The 17,429-nt window shown below is 53.1% G+C and overlaps 1 protein-coding gene across 1 annotated transcript; it reads right to left on the bottom strand.

Moving 5' to 3' along the window:
* Positions 1-903: 903 nt before the first annotated feature.
* BAIAP2L2 (BAR/IMD domain containing adaptor protein 2 like 2) lies at positions 904-17,148 on the bottom strand. The gene is made up of 14 exons (XM_073326061.1): positions 16,213-17,148; positions 14,174-14,249; positions 13,818-13,904; positions 12,331-12,392; positions 10,671-10,742; positions 10,090-10,206; positions 9,484-9,630; positions 8,416-8,568; positions 7,912-8,053; positions 7,309-7,519; positions 6,401-6,472; positions 5,794-5,974; positions 2,989-3,029; positions 904-1,731 (listed from the first exon to the last, which is right to left on the bottom strand). Exons 1-14 carry the CDS (start codon positions 16,249-16,251, stop codon positions 1,656-1,658), a joined length of 1,476 nt encoding a protein of 491 aa, XP_073182162.1. The 5' UTR covers positions 16,252-17,148; the 3' UTR covers positions 904-1,655.
* Positions 17,149-17,429: the final 281 nt, after the last annotated feature.

Below are 17,429 nucleotides of genomic sequence, written 5' to 3' on the forward strand. Positions count from 1 at the left end.
AGGTTAGAAGATCACCCACCTCTTACTCTACTCTTGAGGGCCAACTTGCATGGAAGGAGCAGAATGTCCAGGGTGAGTGGGCAAAGAGGGTGTACAAGTTAAAACCACAGCTCTAATACAGCTGCAGGCCTGCCTGTCTGTCTCTCTCTCTCTCTTACACACACACTCTACAGCTTTCCTCCGGGCAGTGGCTTTCACAAGAACTCTGGCTCAAAACACACCACAGTGTTCGGTGCTGCTGTGAAGCTGAATTCAAATGAAGGAAAGGAGACATTAGTGAGGCTGCAGCACAGGAGAAGCGAGATTGTAAACGAGATGGAGAGTTGGTGAGGCCAAGAGAAGCAGACAGGTGGCTCCCGATAGCAAGAGCATTGGAGACCCTTTCCTCCGTTTTACCCAGCACCAAGGGGCCACAGCAAGGCTGAGGAGCAAACTCCCGGTCCCTTAGGCAGGTGGAGGCAGAAGACTCAGATTTGTCGAGGTGGTTTAACCACTCGAGCCACACGTATTAGCAAGGCTTAGGCACCATAGGGTATGTCTACACAGCCTGCAGCAGCGAGATTCAGAGCCTAGGTCAACAGCCTGGGGCTCTCGCCATGGCGCTAAAAACAGCCAGGTTGCTATTGCGCCTTGGGCTCTGAAGCCAACCCACCTGCCTAGGCTTCCACACCAAGCCCGAAGGTCTACACAGCTATTTTTAGAGCCGTAGTGCGAGCCCCACAAGCCCAAGGCTGTAGATGCAGGTTCCGAGACTGCCACAAGCTGCCGCTTACTGTGTGGACCTACCCAAGGCTAAGCTTTCCCAAATCTTAGTTTCCCTGGTGGACACCTGCCCCTGGCATCCCCCCGGGGAGGCAGACAGGAAGGACGGTCAGAGGAACCAGGACACACAGGGAGGTTGTGTTTTCCATTTTATTTAAAAAATATATTATTGTTGTTATGTACAGAATCAAACAAGGCTGCGCAGCTGGGTTTCCCCTCCCATCTTAATCCAACCCTGGGGCTACCAAGCAAGAGGGTGGAGGAGAGGGCACTGCGAACGGGCAGGCAGCCTCCCCACAAAGCTCTTGGAAACGCAGTGGCCAGTTGCCCAAGGCCCTGGGGCGAGGGGGCCGAGAGGAGAAGACCCCTGCCATGCAGTTATCCGCTGATCCATCGAGCAGGGACCTAACCCCAAACGTAGGTCAGGAATCTGCTCAGTGGCCAAATAACGGTCAGTGCTTTACAACAAAGAGAGTAGGGGCTGGGTAGGGTTCTCCTTTTCCCCTGCCAATAGCACCCCTTGCAGCGCAGGTGCACAGACCAATGAGAGACGTGCCCTCCTCCAGTTCCCAGTGCTTAGGTATAAGCAACCCCCTGCCCATGCTACCAGCACCGGTATCCCGGGGACGCCTTCCACTCAGCATGACCAGCATCACACACGTCACTCCAAAGAGAACGCCAAAGAAAACCAGGGAATCTATTTACTGCTGGAGAGCGCAGGACACAGGGGGCAAGACAGAGATGCTCCACTGCTGGGGCCGTGCCCTGAGAAACTGCACTAGGTTAGCGCCAACCCGAGGTCACGGTGGCCCAGGAATGGGAAAGGACTGTGTGTTTCTAGCACTTCTGCTTCTGTCAACCCCCCAGAATCTGCTGCTCTCCACCGCCTCCTTTCACTGGATGATGGGTGCAGACCGGTCGTTGGTGACGGTGGGGCGCAGCTTTACTGTGGCAAATGGATTGGTGCCGCTGTAAGGAGAAAGGCAAGAGGAGAAATAAAGGCTCAGGAAAGCCTGTTTCAGTACCGCCCGGCCATGGGGCCCTGGCAGAGGCCCCGTCACAGAGAATGTTATGGGGACCCGCTGCAGGGACAGTGGAAAGCTTCCCTGCTGAGAGTGAGAAACAGTCTCATTCGGATGGGGGCCCACTAGGTGCAAGTTACCAATGCCATTAATTATAATACATCCCCATACTCTCTCCTGGTAACCTTCCTCCTCATGCCCCCTGACAGATCCATTCCCCTTCCTTCCCTGCATGGGACTGCCCCCCCAACCTCCTACTGACAGGACCATTCCCTCCCTCTCCTCTTCACCCCCTCCTGGTAGAGCCACTCCCCTCTCTCTCCCTGGACAGGAACCCCTCCTCCACCCTGGCATGGCCATTCCCCCCTAGCCTTGGCACAGTTCACAAGATGAGCAATTAGACAGTGAAGGAGGAGGAGTTGGGAGAGGGAGCAATGGTTCAAATAAGAGAGAATAGGAAGGTGACTTGGGCATGTGGCTCCTCCTCTCCCCCTGCCCTTTGGCTGGGGCAAGCAAGAGGTCCTCCTGCTGTTTCAATCCGCCTTGACCATTGGGCAGCATTTCCAAGAGTCGCCTCCTGCCCTGCCAGTCGCCCATCCCATCCCCCACTAGAGAGCTCACCCCACTTTGTATTCTCAGAAAGGTTCAGAGGACGGAGAGGAGATGGCGAAAGCCTGTCAGATCCACCTTGTCATCTCCCTGGGGCTGGTGCAGCTTGCTCACTATGGTACATTTGTTAGTGCCCGTCCAGAATAGTTTTGGTGTCCCTCATGATGGGGCTTCCATACCACTTCCCTTGGGAGACTAAGTGATGATCCAGCAGCTTTCACTGGCCTGACTTTCCTGTCCTAATTTGCTCTTAGTTACTCCCTCCCTTTGGACCCTTCCAAATGGGCAGTTCTGAGGGACCCAATTCATCATCTTCTCAACTAGAGAGCTCTTATTCCAGTTCCTCCAGGAGAGGACAGAGAGGAGCCTGGGGGGCCTTTCTAGAGCCTGAGTGTTTTTTCCTTCCTCTCATTCATTGTTCTATGATTTTAACAGCAATAGGAGTTAGTCAACAGGGCAGTAATTGTCATGATCATCCTTCCTTCCTTTTTTGGAAGACTGGTACCACACTTCCTTTTCCCCAGGCACCTCCCCAGTTCTCCAGGACTTTCCAAACAATAAGATAAAACCACCAGGGATCCCAGACTTCACTTACCGGGGGAAGAGCTCTGGGGGCTGCTCCTGCACAGCTGACTTCTGCAACAAAACGAGATAAAGGGTCAAAATCTGAGAGCAAGCACATTGTGCAGGTTAGAGAGAGGCACAAAGGGTGGAGGAGGGAAAGACACACACAAACACACAGTGGGATTTTCAAAAGCACCTAAACAATTAAAAAGCCCAAGTCCCACTAACGGGATGATAGACTCCATATCCCAGTCTCCAATTCCCATTTATTGGACTTGGGCTCCTAAATAGCTTAGGTGCTTTTGAAAAATCCCACTAAAGCAGAATTGCAGAGAACAAATATCCCCCTTTCTGTGCAGGGGGAAGAGGGGATTTTGTCCCTCCACACACAGGCTCCCAGCCCCCCCCCCCCCTTTCTCAGGGAGGAGGGTGCATTTCTGATCATGGGAGTTCAGGATCCGCAGAGCACAGCAAAGAGCAAACAAATGAAACTGGCACTAGAATTCACAGGCCAGCATGGCCAGAGATGCCCCCTCTGATCACAGGAGGGCCTGGGATACCATCTCCTGCTCCCTGCATGCTTCCTACAGCCTCATATATAGGGCCCTACCAAATTCATGGCCATGAAAAACAGGTCACAGACTGTGAAATCTGGTCTCCCCACCTGTGAAATCTGGTCTTTTATGTGCTGTTACCCAATAGCATACAGATTTCACAGGGGAGACCAGCGTATCTCAAACTGGGGGTCCTGACCCAAAAGGGAGTTGCAGGGGGGTCATGATATTGCCACCCTTATGTCTGCACTGGCTTCGGAGCTGGTCAGCCAGAGAGCAGTGGCTGTTGGCCAGGCACCCAGCTCTGAAGGCAGCACCCTGCCAACAGCAGCACAGAAGTAAGGGTGGCAATGCCATACCATGTCACCCTCCACCACCAGCAGGGCAGAAGGAAGGATGTCAAGGTATGGTATTGACACCCTTCCTTCTGCGCTGCTGCTGGCGGCGGCGCTGCCTTCAGAGCTGGGCTCCCGGCCAGCAGCCGCCGCTCTCCAGCTGCCCGGCTCTGAAGGCTGCGCCGCCGCCAGCAGCAGCAGAAAAGTAAGAGTAGCAGCACCGCAACCCCCCCCTACAATGACCTTGCGACCCCCCCACAATGCCTCTTTGGATCAGGACCCCTACAATTATAACACCCTGAAATTTCAGATTTAAATAGCTGAACTCATGACATTTGCTATTTTTAAACCCTGTGACTGTGAAATTGACCAAAATGGGCCATGAATTTGGTAGGGCCCTACTCATAGAATATACAGATACAGCAAGATCCCAACATTCACGGCCCTAAACGGCCTCTGGGCTGCCCTGGAGGGACCAACCCGGAGAGGAGAGTTCAGTTGCCACAGCCCATTTCATCCCGGTACCTGCCAAGCCCCCGAAGGGAGTGATAACAACTGGCGATAGTGGGACTTGTGATGAAAATATCTGCCCCACTAGGAGCTGGATTAAGACCCCAACTCATTTCACACAGCTTGCTCCACAGTCATCAGCTGGGATTGACTTTCATTGACTGCTGTCCTGCGGCTGGCTCAGAGCCAGAGGAGAAAAGGTCCCACTCCTCGATCACCTGAGCTGTCCAGTTTCCCAGCCTGGGTCTGGATTGGAACCAGTGACTTTTAGGGGGTACGTTACATGTCTGCATCCCAAACCCGCAAGCTGGGCAGACTGGGGCTTCACCAGAACCACAGACCCAGAGGTGAAAAGCTACATATTCCATTTCTCAATCCCTTGAACCATCCAGGTCCCTCCAGCCTGGGATTGGAACCAATCACCTAGAGAGGACAGGCTCCAAATCCCATCCCCCAATCCCCTGTGCCATCCAAACACACTTCTGCCCTTCACCCTGCCTTCCTGCCCCATTCTGAGTCCAAATTGGGTGAAAGCCTCTGTATTCTATCCCCCACCTTGCTGAGACCCAAATGCAGGACCTCTGCTCCCAGGCTTTTATTCACCCTTCCCCATCCTCAGCTGCCTTTAGAAGAGGCACACAAAAGAGCTATCCCTAGCCTTATCAGGGCAAGGAGGACGGCATCTCTGTCAGCTGGTCTCCAGCCCAGCTCCATCACTCATGGTCCTACTTTTAGCAGAAAGAGCTGCCACCCCGGAGCCACCAGAAACCAGGCTGGGATGTCGTGGAGAAGAGGAGTGAACTGAAGGGCCCCTGCTGCGTAATAAAGGGAAGAAGTGAGAGGAGCCCAGAGGCCAGGGCTCTTCCACGGGATAGAGCACAGAGTTTGCTAGGGACGGATGGACAGGAGCTGTGCTGAAGATGACTTCATCTTGCAGGGAGGTGCAAAGGGATGGACAGGAGTAGCTGCAAAGCAGCCCATGCCCAGCAGAGTAGCTGAGATCAGCTAGGGTGGATTCATGGATGACCAGCAGCAGCACTAAAGAGTCCCAGAAGCATGGGAGAGATGGATGACACCTGTGATTCAGTGAGGTCAGGATGACCCTTCCCTTCCCGCTAAGCGTGGTTGGAGCGGGTGTGTATCATGGCATCCCAGAAATGTAGGGCTGGAAGGGACCTCAAGAGGTCACCAAGTCCAGCTCCCTGTACTGAGGCACTGACTAAATCTAGAGCATCCCTGACAGGTGTTTGTCCACCCTGTTCTTAAAACCCTCCCGTGATGGGGGTTTCCACAGCCTCCCTTGGTAACCGGTTAACTATCCTCATAATTAGAAAGGATGTGAAAGCGAAAGTCAGTGTTGGTTGAGGGACACACCCTAACCCACAGATCCCTTCTCACTGCCTTAGCTCAGGTTAGAATAGCGCCGCACCCACTCACCTTGGAATCCGAAGGAGCAGCAGCGCTAACCAAGCTGCTCCGGCGGCTGCCAGCACCACGTGAGGCTGGAGAAGGGCTTGGTGGCTGGGGCAGGGCAGCGTCGTGTCGGTAATTTCCTGCTGATGGGACACTGGGGCAATCCAGGCCATCCATGCTGTGACTGCTCCGCAGCGGGAAGGACCTGAACAAGAGCAGAAAGGAGAGATCCCAAGAAGAAAAGGAAGAAGAAAAGGCCAGAATCCAGCTCTGGGGAAGAGTGCTCTGGGGTCTCTCCATACAGCAAATGTGGTCTGGGTCCTCCCCCTTCCCAGGATCTCTCCAGAGGGAATATTTCGGTTTCCACAAGGAATATGTACCCCTAGGATTTACCTAACTAGAGATTTAAAGGCCTCTGGAAATATTGTGCCCTTATTGAGAGAGCCGTAACGGGAGCAACATGTCACAGTTTAATCGAGAAAAGCCATGTCCAAGAGTGCCAATGGCCCTCAGACAAGTTCTTGAGCGTGCTCAAGAGCCGTAGCCTTGATGGGCAGCACCACACAGGACATTGCCTCACACACTTGCGTGAAAGACGTACAAAAACATGCACTTCAGCAGCTCCCATTACCTGCTGGGCGGTTCCTCCGGGTCTCTTACTCCCTCCAGGGGCTTTACGAAAGCTTTGGGGAACCAGCCGCTCCTAAGGCCCCGGAGACAGAGGGGACAATGAGCCTTTGCAGCAACACGTTTCTTAGCATTCCCTTTCCCTTACGTCGTGGAGTCTGGCCAGGGCACAGGGGCAAACATGCCCATTGCATGGAGGGCCATGATGAGATCTTAAAATGGCCACCAGTCACCGAGCCTTTGCCTTGTGTCTGAGCTGAAAGAACAGCACTTCCAGCAGCACGTGGACCCCCTCTAGCACCAGGTCAAGGCCTTCGTTCAGGGACGACTTAGAGGAAAGAGCACCATTTACTAAGCCACCAGCACCTGGGTTTTCCTGGAAGAGCTCCCCCTGCACCGTTGGGAGGGGGCTCATATTGGGCACTTTTTTGGACAGAGACAAGGCCAACTCCAGAAAGTGAGGACAGTTTTGGAGACTCCCCTGGGACTCTCTTCTGGAAACTCCCCTTCTCCAAAGGCAGACGCAGCTGGGACTAATGAACCTCAAATAGAAAGGCAGCATCTGGGTAAGAACTATATGGCGAGCAGGCGCCCCACAAATTCCAACCCCCACCCTGCCCCAGGTTGCCAGTAACCCATGCCCCATATCGGATGCCAGGCCAGGGATGGCACCTGTCGTGCCATTCGGTAACTGTTCCATGTGGTGCCAAGCACTGTGCCGGAGCAGTAGCTGCTGCCCACGTAAGTGAGAAACCCCTCGGCTAGACCACGACCGGCATTGCCTCTTTTAAGCAGAAAGGCTTGAGGGCAGGGCATTAACCCTTGGAGCCCAGCTCTTCACAGCTGGCTTGCTGCCTTCGCCAAGATCCCCCCTCCAGCCCAGCGCCACGGAGACAGGCCGAGCGCACTTACGTGGATGATCCCTCTAGCTTGCCGTACAGCCAGCCGTTCTGCGCCTCTGGGATCAGCACCATGATGATGTCCCCGAGGTTGAACCCCAGCAAGGTGCGGTTGGTGCCAGCAGAGTGGGGCACAATTGTCTGGACTCTAAACACATTGCTGCCTCCTCCTGCCTGCTCACCGAAGGAGCTGGAGCGCGAGCGCTGGCTGGCGGAGAGTGAGCCTGCCAAGAGCCACCAAGGCGTGAGAGGATTCAGAGGGCTTCTTTCAACCCCAGACTCCCCCTGCAAGACCCCAGCCTGGCTAGGAGAGACCTACCACTGAAGGAGTGAGAAACCTCCATTGTCCATTAGGACCTGGGCTTCCCTATCCCACTCACACAGCTTCCCTAAAGGGGCCCTGCCCCTGCCCATTTGGCTCCCTGTTCATTCACTTGTGGCCTTCACCCCCACCCTCCATATACCCTGCCCTCTCGTCCTTGCATAGAACAGGTGCCCAAGTGCACCCTGGGACAAATGCATTATGGACAGATTTGTCCCTCCCAAATCCAGCCTGTACCTGCTCAAATAAGGTACAACCAGCCTCACACCACTACCCCCATCTACCCAGTCTTACCAGCAGATGAAGTCTTCTGCAGACCTCTCCTGGTTGGCTCTGGCTGAGGAGAGGGTCTAAGAAGTTCTGCAGGCTCCTGGGGGAAGGGGCTTGAACTACGTCCAGTCATGGCTGAGCCAAAATCTCCCAGAGGCCTCTGAGGCTGTTGGACGGAAATGAAGGTGAGCGTGAGCACCACATAGAGGAGATCTCTCTTCGAGAGAAGCCTGGTCCCTAAAGGATTGTATCCTTCCCCACCCCCAACGCTCCTACACACACAAGCTTTCCCCACCCACCCCCCACACCTCGTCTTGTATAGCTAATGCTACCAAGGGAGGAACATCAGGTGAGGCCTGGAGGTATAGATTAATGGGGACACAGGGGATTGCCTCCCACCCCTCAAAAAATAACAGACCCTGGGAAAAAGCTGGGCTGACCCTCTGTTCTGGGATCTCTGCCCTGGGAGGGGCCATCCCAGGCACCCCCCCCATTACTGGACAGATCGTTTGTTGGCCTTTTTCTCACCATGTCGAGGCAGCTGGGAGTCAGGCGGCCTGACGTGTACCCCGGGCCATGGGAGGCACTGAGCAGGCTCGGGGAGTGTCTGCTGCTTGGATTGCGGCTGGCCTCCAACTGCTCCTTCCACTTTGGCACCTTGCTCTGGATGATGCCCCAGGCCTGGGGAAAGATTGAGAGGAGAGATCAGGGGGAGAATGGGAGCAGATCAGCTGGGAGGGGGAAAGGGGAAGTTAAAGAGCGAGGACCCAAAACAAGCTCCAACCTGTACCTAAGTGCATTGCCATCAGCAGGCGAGACGCCCTCGCCACTCTACAAGCCCCTCAACCCTGATTGGCAGAGGGCCGACTGCTCTGTAATTCCCATCAGGCCTGACACACTCACTACCCCTAACACACTGCTGTCACGGCATTTACCTGTGACAAGTGTTGCGTGAAGTATCAGCTCAGAGCTGGTGACAAACCGGTCATCAATATCATCGTGTGATGGACGGTGCTTAAAGAGCTATGTACGTGCGCCAGAAATGCACTATGCTTTGGGGGCAGACCTCATGAACAAGTTTGTCCTAGACAAAGGAATGTTGATTTGCCTGCTTGCCTCGGTCTAGGATGTCAATTGAGCATGATGATGCCCGAGACAATTTGCCTCGGAGATAAACACCAGTTATCAGGAGGATGGGGCAATAGCATGACATCGGCACACTGCAGGATACCGCAGTCTGAACCCTGGCGGGTCATCCTAACTCTTAAGGAAAAGACAATGAACTTTGAGGGGTATAAAGAGAAGCAGAAGGGCCCCTTGTGAACCATCACTTAGTGGACAAAGAGGCAGCTCTCTCTGTATCTTCGAACGGTGGATCCCCCACCATGTGGGTCGGTGATGCAGAAAAGCTGCTTTAGGTTAGAAACTTTTCTTAGACAAGAATTGTAAGCTACACATCCCCACATAGAATCATAGAAATGTAGGACTGGAAGGGACCTCAAGAGGTCTTCTAGTCCAGTCCCCTACACTCAGGGCAGGACAAAGGGGCTATGGCTATGTCCCTCCCCCCAACCTCAGGTCAAGCCCCCTCCTTACCCTGCTGTACACCTGGAGGAAGGTGCTGGAGAGCAGCTGGTGCTTTTCAGCCAGGAAGCGGTAGCGGCGCTTCTCCTCCAGCGTGGCAGCCCGCTGGCTCTCGGAGACAAATGCCTGCATCTCTGACTGCAAGCGCCTCACATTCTCCTGGGTGGACAAGCGGAGGAGGGATTGATGTCAGTGCAGCACCCAGAGTCTGCACAGAGCAGTATTTGGGGGCATACACCCGGGGTTCCCCTCACATGACTGGGTCATCAGCCTTTACAACCCCTTTGTTATGCTGAAGCAGCATACAACATTTATAGGGATCTGGCCCCTAATCTTATTTTAGTCTTTCCACGCAGTTTGCCTCAGAAACATTCTGCAGGAGGGAGTTCCACAGATTAACGGTACCCTGTGTGAAAAAGTATGTCTCCTATCTGTGTGTCAGCTTGCTGCCTTTTGCATCTCAGGGAGCACCCCCTTGCATTCTAAGGAAGGGAGAGACAAGCTAGAAGCTATCTAGGACTCTGGAGGCATCATCAGCATCTGCTTGTGATGACCACTCTCCTCATTCCAGACTCGCCTGCGTCTCAGGGCCATCCTTACCTCCCCTTCATTTCCCACCTTCATTTCCCAGGTGTTTTTGTCTCGAGTCCTCTCCATCCTCCACAGCTCCGACATGCACTTCTCCAGGTTGGCAGCCCTGTGCTGATACTCCAGTTCGTACTGCTGATGGCTGTCCTGCCGAGAGCACAGAAGGAGACCAGAAACTATGAGGAACATTTTCTAAAGCGGGGAGGGGACTTAGGAGTCTAAATCTCATTGAAAGTCAATGGGTGTAAATTCCTTTTGAAAATGGGACTTAGGAGCCCAGTGAATCCTAGCAACTCCAAAGGAAAGCTGGCCAAGTCAGGCCATGAGGACATGGCAGCTAGGCAAAAGGAAAGTCTCTCTTTCTCCAGTTGGCACGAGACACTCCCCAACCTCTGCCCCAGGGAAAGCCTGGAATATCCTTGAAAACGCCTCAGGGATGAAACAATGATCTAAACCAGCGAGAGGGTGAAAGCCTGAGCTGCGCTAAGGGACTCAAAGGAGGGAGGGGCACAGTGAGGGTGTGGGGAGAGAGCTCCAGCACCCTGCTTCGGGGTGAGGGAAGGGGAAGCCTGCAAACAGCTCAGAAGGGACAGGGAAGGACTGCGGCTCACCTTGATAAACTGCATGTCCAGCTTGGTGTTTTTCTCTATATGCTGCAGCAGGTCTTTGTGGAACGTCTGAGCCTAGACGTGACAGAGAAGTTGTTACAAACTGCCCCTAGCAACTGGTGTTACTGGGCACTGCTGACAGCTGGGGGGTGGGAGGACCCGAAACGGGAGAGTTAGGGAGTGCCCAGGAGAAACCCCACTCCTCTGCCTCCTGATGGACATGCTTAGCCAGGCATCTGCAGACAGAGAGTCGATACCGCTTTTCCTCCCACGTTTTGTCTTGTCTATCCAGACGGAAAGCTCTCAAGGGCGAAGGCTGTCTCTCCATGTAGGTTGGGACCTCTAGACACTGCTGTCATATCAATAACAACCACACAGCTGGGAAAGGGTTAACATCCTTGTTTTACACAAGTCCTCCCCTTTCTACCCCCACCCCCAACAGCACTACCAGGGAGGGAGATGGAAATATTGGCACATCAGAACTGGATGCTGCTTAGATTACATCCCCCTCCTAGGGTTGACAGGTGTCCGGTTTTTGACTAGAACACCTGGTCGAAAAGGGACCCTGGCGACTCTGGTCAGCACTGCTGACCGGACTGTTAAAAGTCCAGTCAGCAGCGCAGGGGGGCTAAGGCAGGCTCCCTACCTGCTGTGGCTCCACACAGCTCCCAGAAGCAGCAGCATGGCCCACCTCCGGCTCCTGTGCACCGGCTCTGCAGCTCCCATTGGCCGGGAACTGCAGCTATGGGGGCAGCACCTGCGGACGGGGCAGCACGCAGAGCTGCCTGGCTGCGCCTCTATGTAGGAGCCGGAGGGGGGACATGCCGCTGCTTCTGGGAGCTGCTTGAGGTAAGCACCACCTGGAGCCTGCACCCCTGATCCCCTCCCACGCCTCAACCCCCTATCCCAGCCCTGATCCTCCTTCTGCCCTCAGTCCCATCCCGGAGCACCCTCCTGCACTCCAAACCCCTCATCCACAACCCCACCCCAGAGCCCACACCCCCAGCCGCAGCCTGCACCTCCTCCCACATCGCAACCCCTGCCCCAGCCCGGATCCCACTCCCACCTTCTGAACCCCTCAATCCCAGCCCAGAGCACCCTCCTGCACCCCAAACCCCTCATACCCAGCCCCACCTCAGAGTCTTCAACCTCAGCCAGAATCCTCACCCATCCTCATGCCCCAACCCCCTGCCCCAGCCCTGATCCCCCTGTCACCCTTCAAACACCTCAGTCCCAGTCTGGAGCCCCCTCCTACACCCCAAATCCTGCATCCCCAGGCCCATACCAGAGCTCGTACCCTCAGCCGGAACCCTCACACTCCACCCCCAGCACCCAACCCCCTGCCCCAGCCTGGTGAAAATGAGTGAATGAGTGAGGGTGGGAAGACAGAGCGACAGAGGGAGGGGGGGATGGAGTGAAAAGGGGCAGGGCCTCAAAGGAGGGGCGGGGAAAGAGTGTTCGGTTTTGTGCGAGTAGAAAGTTGGCAACCCTCCCCCCTCCCCCAGTTCTGTTCACCACAAACTGGGAGCAACCCACCCGAAACTCAGTATGGAAACAACAGGTGGCATCTGGCCACCGCAGCTCCATAAAACACAGCTCCATTAGGCCCAGCATACGGCTACCGGCTGCTCCCAGTAGAGATGGGCCATGTCAAGATACTCACCACTACTTCCAGGTCAGAGTTCATATGCCTGTGGGTGTCAGACATCTGTATCAAAATTTGGCCTTCAAGAAAAGAGATCAAAGTATCATAATCAGACCTTCCTCCTTGTGTGCATCATTCTCCCCCAGAGTTAGAACAAAGGGGCCATTAGCACTAATCGCCACTGTTAGATGACTGGGCGCAGCGTTATCTTGGTGCAAAAGTCCAACTACTATCGCTATGCATAAGCTGTCTGCTGGGGCTGGGTCCAAGGTGTGAGGAGAGGGTTTCAGCCAATTCGCTTCATTCTATAACAGCTGCTCAATCCCTTTCTGTGATTTCACTGATTACCCTCAGAATCTGCATGTTATAAACCACACCCGAGGGCTAGTAGCTTAGTGTGCGATGGGAAACCGTGGTACCAGCTCCCGGTCTCCCAGTCTTTTGCATAGTGGAGTTAGCAAGGGGTTGGAAGGCTGGGATCTGTGCCCCAGGGCAAGCCATTGTGTACTTCACAGCAAGCCACATCGACAGTCTGCCCCAAGGACCTTGGATTCTGCATGACACTGCGGCAGCAGGCTGAAAATTTGGTGACAGCTTCATCTGCATTAAATATCCTGTTTGTAAAGAATGCAGAATTAAATATGCTAGCACACTTAGTGGTGCCCGCCCTACGTGGCTTATTTTGATAGTACAGTCCATTTAGTTTACACTGTCCCCATGTTTTCCGTTTGAGATGTACCACAAATTTTTGTATGAATAAGTTGCGACGGACGGGGGTAGTTAGAGTGACGGGTTGTTGAGTAGGAAGCAACTGGGGATCTGAGGAAGGCATGGGAGGCATTTGGGGACTGGGAGATAGCAAAAAGATCCAGCTAAACGTGGTTAACGTGATCAGCAGTGAAATAGTTAAATTGCCATCTTTAGGTTTCAGAGCTAACCCACACAGGTGAACGGGGGCTGCCTCCCGTCTCGCCGAGTTCTCGATTCAGGCTGGCTGCAGACTCACGAAGGCAGCACAGCGTCGTTACGGTTGGTTCATGTATTCAGAGTTTCCCTCAGCGCCGGGAGGATGCGGAACATGGTTTGTGTGACATGACAGCTGGGACGCTTGGATCAGAATGCTGCAGCCAGGGCTGTGCGATCCCCAGGGCTCCGTGCGCTGCTCTACCATGGAGAGCAGGAGGCCTGGGCTTCCGTCTCTGAAGTGGGTGGGACACGGGGAGGCTGGGCCTAGTGCTCTGTGGGGGTCAGTGCTCTGCAAGGCCACGCCCAAAGCCCGGCTTTCAGGCCTCGGGATCAGTGGGGGCTGGGAGTGCTGCACGCACCGGGCCTAGCGCATTGGGGGTTGTCATGCAGGAGACTCAGGCTCCTTTCTCAGTGCGGTCCTTCGTTCCTCATGCCGCTCGGTGCAATGGGAGCACTGGTGCGGGGATGGGATGGGCTGGAGAGGAGGGCAACATTTCAAATTGACCTACCTCCCAGAGATGGTCATTGGAGAAACTTACCCAGCATTTGCGAGGTGGAGCTCTGCAGGGCTTGCTCCCCAATCTTCTGTATTGCCTTAAAATAGACTTCAGCCGCCTTAGAGAGTGCTGCAGAAATACAAGGAGAGAGGGCAGCTGGATTAAAGCTTCCCTAAATGACCCTGCTCCATCCTTGTCCTCTGCCCCCTTTTTCCTCAACTCTTCCCTTCTTTGCCACCTCCCGTCCTCATCACCTATTCTCCTGCCTACCCACAAGCTCAGAACAGCCCCAGGAGCACAGACTGACGCCCCCAACCTGCCAACTGAGGGCGATGCCCATGGACACAATCCCAGCTGTCCCCCCACTAGGCACAGGTGGGAGACGAGACAGCACTCACCGTGGAAAGTGCGTAAGTAGTTGTTGCCCAGGTAGACCAGGTTCTCCAGGGCAGGGTTAAACTGCTCCAAGATGTTCTGTCATCCATCCGAGTTAGGGAGAGGGGTGAAAGAACACAACAGGTTAATGCGATCCTCCTGCATGCCCATGGGATGAAAGAGGCCTGTGCCCTCCTTATGTGATTCATCCCACAGAGCTGCGGCCTACCCATCCCACCAATCTCTGGTTTCAGGCTCAGGCACCCTCCTCATTGGGGAGGTCCAGTGCTTGCATCTTCTCTTCTAGCTGAGAGCAAACATCGGGGTGGAGTGATCAGGAGCTCACCCTTCCCTCTGAACTTTCCCAAATGCTACTACCGTCACCCAGAATCTAGTGGGTTTCTTTCCTACCTCAGGGATGGGCATCACTTCCTGGCAACCATGTCATGAGCATCAGGGCCCCATAGGTTGATAAAAGTCAAGTAATGGGGCAGTCCTAACCCAGCCTCATAGGTCCATTTACTGTATTAATAAGGTGGGCAGTGTGCACAGCACCCCTTATTGCATGGCACGCAGGGGCAGAAGTCTGGAAATTCAGATGTGGGATTTAAGCACTGCACAAAATTGAGGAGACAAGCCCAGCACAGAAAGGAAGCACCCTCACTTGTACATTCTAACCCAGCTGGGCATGGTTGTGTGTAGGGTTCTTTTAGAAAGAGCTCCGATCCTGGCAGCATCTTTACCAAAAAGGTGCATTGTATAATTTGATCTGTACATCGGAGACCAGTGAGATCAGTCTGGTCACTAGGGCAAGGAGCTGCACAGCCACTAATCTACCCTCAACCTGAGGTCAGAGAAACTAGTGTCTGGGCATGTTTGATTCTCCAGAGAGTTTTAACACTTGTCTACGTTCACTGGAACTCTCTACTGTTGAAAGGATTTTTTCTCTCTTCCCTCAAAATTCACTGTAAGATGCCAATTATAAGCAGGGCCCATGCTGTGTGCGCACAGGTGGATGTACACCTGTAACTAGAAAAACACCTGTAACAACATGCATTCACAGAGGGACACAGTAATTGGCCTGGACATATATCAGTACTCACTAATCCTTGGTGTCTCTTCAGACACACACAGATTTTCACACCAGTCATGCAGAGCACACACAGGGGAGCTCTCTGGCCAATTTCTATCACATAAAGAAAAGGAGTACTTGTGGCACCTTAGAGACTAGTCTCTAAAGTGCCACAAGTACTCCTTTTCTTTTTGCGAATACAGATTAACACGGCTGTTACTCTGAAACCTTTCTATCACATGCCGCCCCTGGACACCTTCAATACAGCCTCCCCCCCCCACACACACACACAGAGAACACAGGTGTTAGAGATAGGTCTTTCCTATTAAGTAACACATAATTTACCCCTCCATTGCCAAGGCAGAATTACTCCCCACTGTGTATTCTCCAGGGCTTTGATCAGTCTAGTTTATAGGTCCCAAGCAATGGGGCTTCCACCATTTCCCTGGGAGAATATTCCACAGTCCAGTAGATCCTCACTGTCTAGAAAGGATTCCTAAGATCAGCCAAAATGTTTCTCAGTTTCAACCTGTTTCTTTCCTGCTCTACCCTCTTGGCTCACTTCAAACAATCTCCCCCCCTCCCTTCTGGGACAGCCCCCCAGCTGAGCTGCTCTAGCTCTCCCATAGCAGGGATTCACTGGGAAAGGTGCTCTGCCTTAATACACCAGAATGCCCAGAGGTTAGCCCCAGCACCGCTGGGTTCCGCGCTGAATTACACCACACACCCTGTCGGCCATTAGTCTGTTCTCACACCAGACCAGGATTCATAGAGCCTTGGAACTACACCAGTTTACACCAGCTGAGGATCTGGCCCACAGATTTTCAAAGCAAATTAAATCAATTAATCTTAATTTAATCTTCTCCATAGTACATTGTGTTTCTCTTGTGCTTTTAAATCCTTTATGAAGGATCCCCCAACCCCCATGCATCTCTCGCCAATTGGGAACAGCCCTTTCACTCCACAGCCTGCAGGGATGTAACAGCTCACCTTATAGATGGAGATTGTGGATCTGTAGGACTGCTCCATCTCACCAGCCTTTTGCAGGGAGGCGAGGGGCTCCCAGAGATCGAGAAGTTGGTGGGCAGAGGACGTGTTGTCCTCAAAACTCTCCTGAGAATCCAATTGCAAGGATCGAGATGGGTTGAGACTGTCTCTGCCTGGCACAGCAGGACACCAGGAAGAAACATGTCCAATGTGAAGGGATGAGAATGCCACAAGGACGTTTAATAATTCACCAGTCAGGATGTTAGAACTTGATCCTTGAATGTAACCAGACACCGAGGAGAGAGGAACCCTGTGACAGCCATGAGGGTCATGTGACCTCCTCCTTTAATTATTTATTGCAGGTTTCTATATACAGCTTGCCCCCCATACCATCACATACTGGTCCAGCCATCTTCACTATGCCTCACCACTGTGACACAGATGCCAATTGGTGCCAATGGGGAAAGGGTTCCCTGTTCTTTACGAGCACCTCCTGTCTCAGACCTCACAAACTCACTACACCTAATACACCGCTTTCATGGTCTTTATCCATAAAGGGTAGAATGTGAGATCTCTACTGAATGCTTGTAACTTATCAATACTCATAATCATTGCGAGATGTGTGTATGAGTGATGTTTAAGGAATAATGTAGTTATATAGAAAAACACACCCTTATGGCCTTGGATTGAAAGTGAATCACCAGGAAATAATGTGCCTCAGTGATGGCCCATTCAAGTGGGAGGAAGTTGTCACCCTGTATTGCTCAGTTGTCCACCTTTGCACCAACCCAGAAAAGTCAATGGAAAACCAGCGAAGTATAAACATTGGAAAAAACTTGGCACTGGCAGTAGAAAGGATGGCAGGACGGCAAGGGGATCGTCCTGTCTGTGAATAAAGACAAGAGACTTATTCAGGAGATCACAGGGTGGAGAAACACTCTGCACCCATTCACTGAGGAGGTAACTCGATGAGTGGGGGTGCTTTATGGAAGACTGGATCTTAGCTCCTTGGGGGCAGCAAATGCTGCAAATGCCTGAACTTTGGGCTGAGCATCTATTTGACTAGATGGGGAAGGTAACTGTGAATAAGTGTAGGCCCTACTTCACATTTCATGATTTTGTTTTGTATGGTGCCATTTGTTTCCATCACAAACTTGTTTCTGTTGAATCTCTATTTGTTCTTAAATAAATTGTCCTCTTGTTTTACTATAATTCCTCCC

The sequence above is a fragment of the Lepidochelys kempii genome, chromosome 1, assembly GCF_965140265.1.
Source record: "Lepidochelys kempii isolate rLepKem1 chromosome 1, rLepKem1.hap2, whole genome shotgun sequence".
NCBI classification, from domain to species: Eukaryota; Metazoa; Chordata; order Testudines; family Cheloniidae; genus Lepidochelys; species Lepidochelys kempii.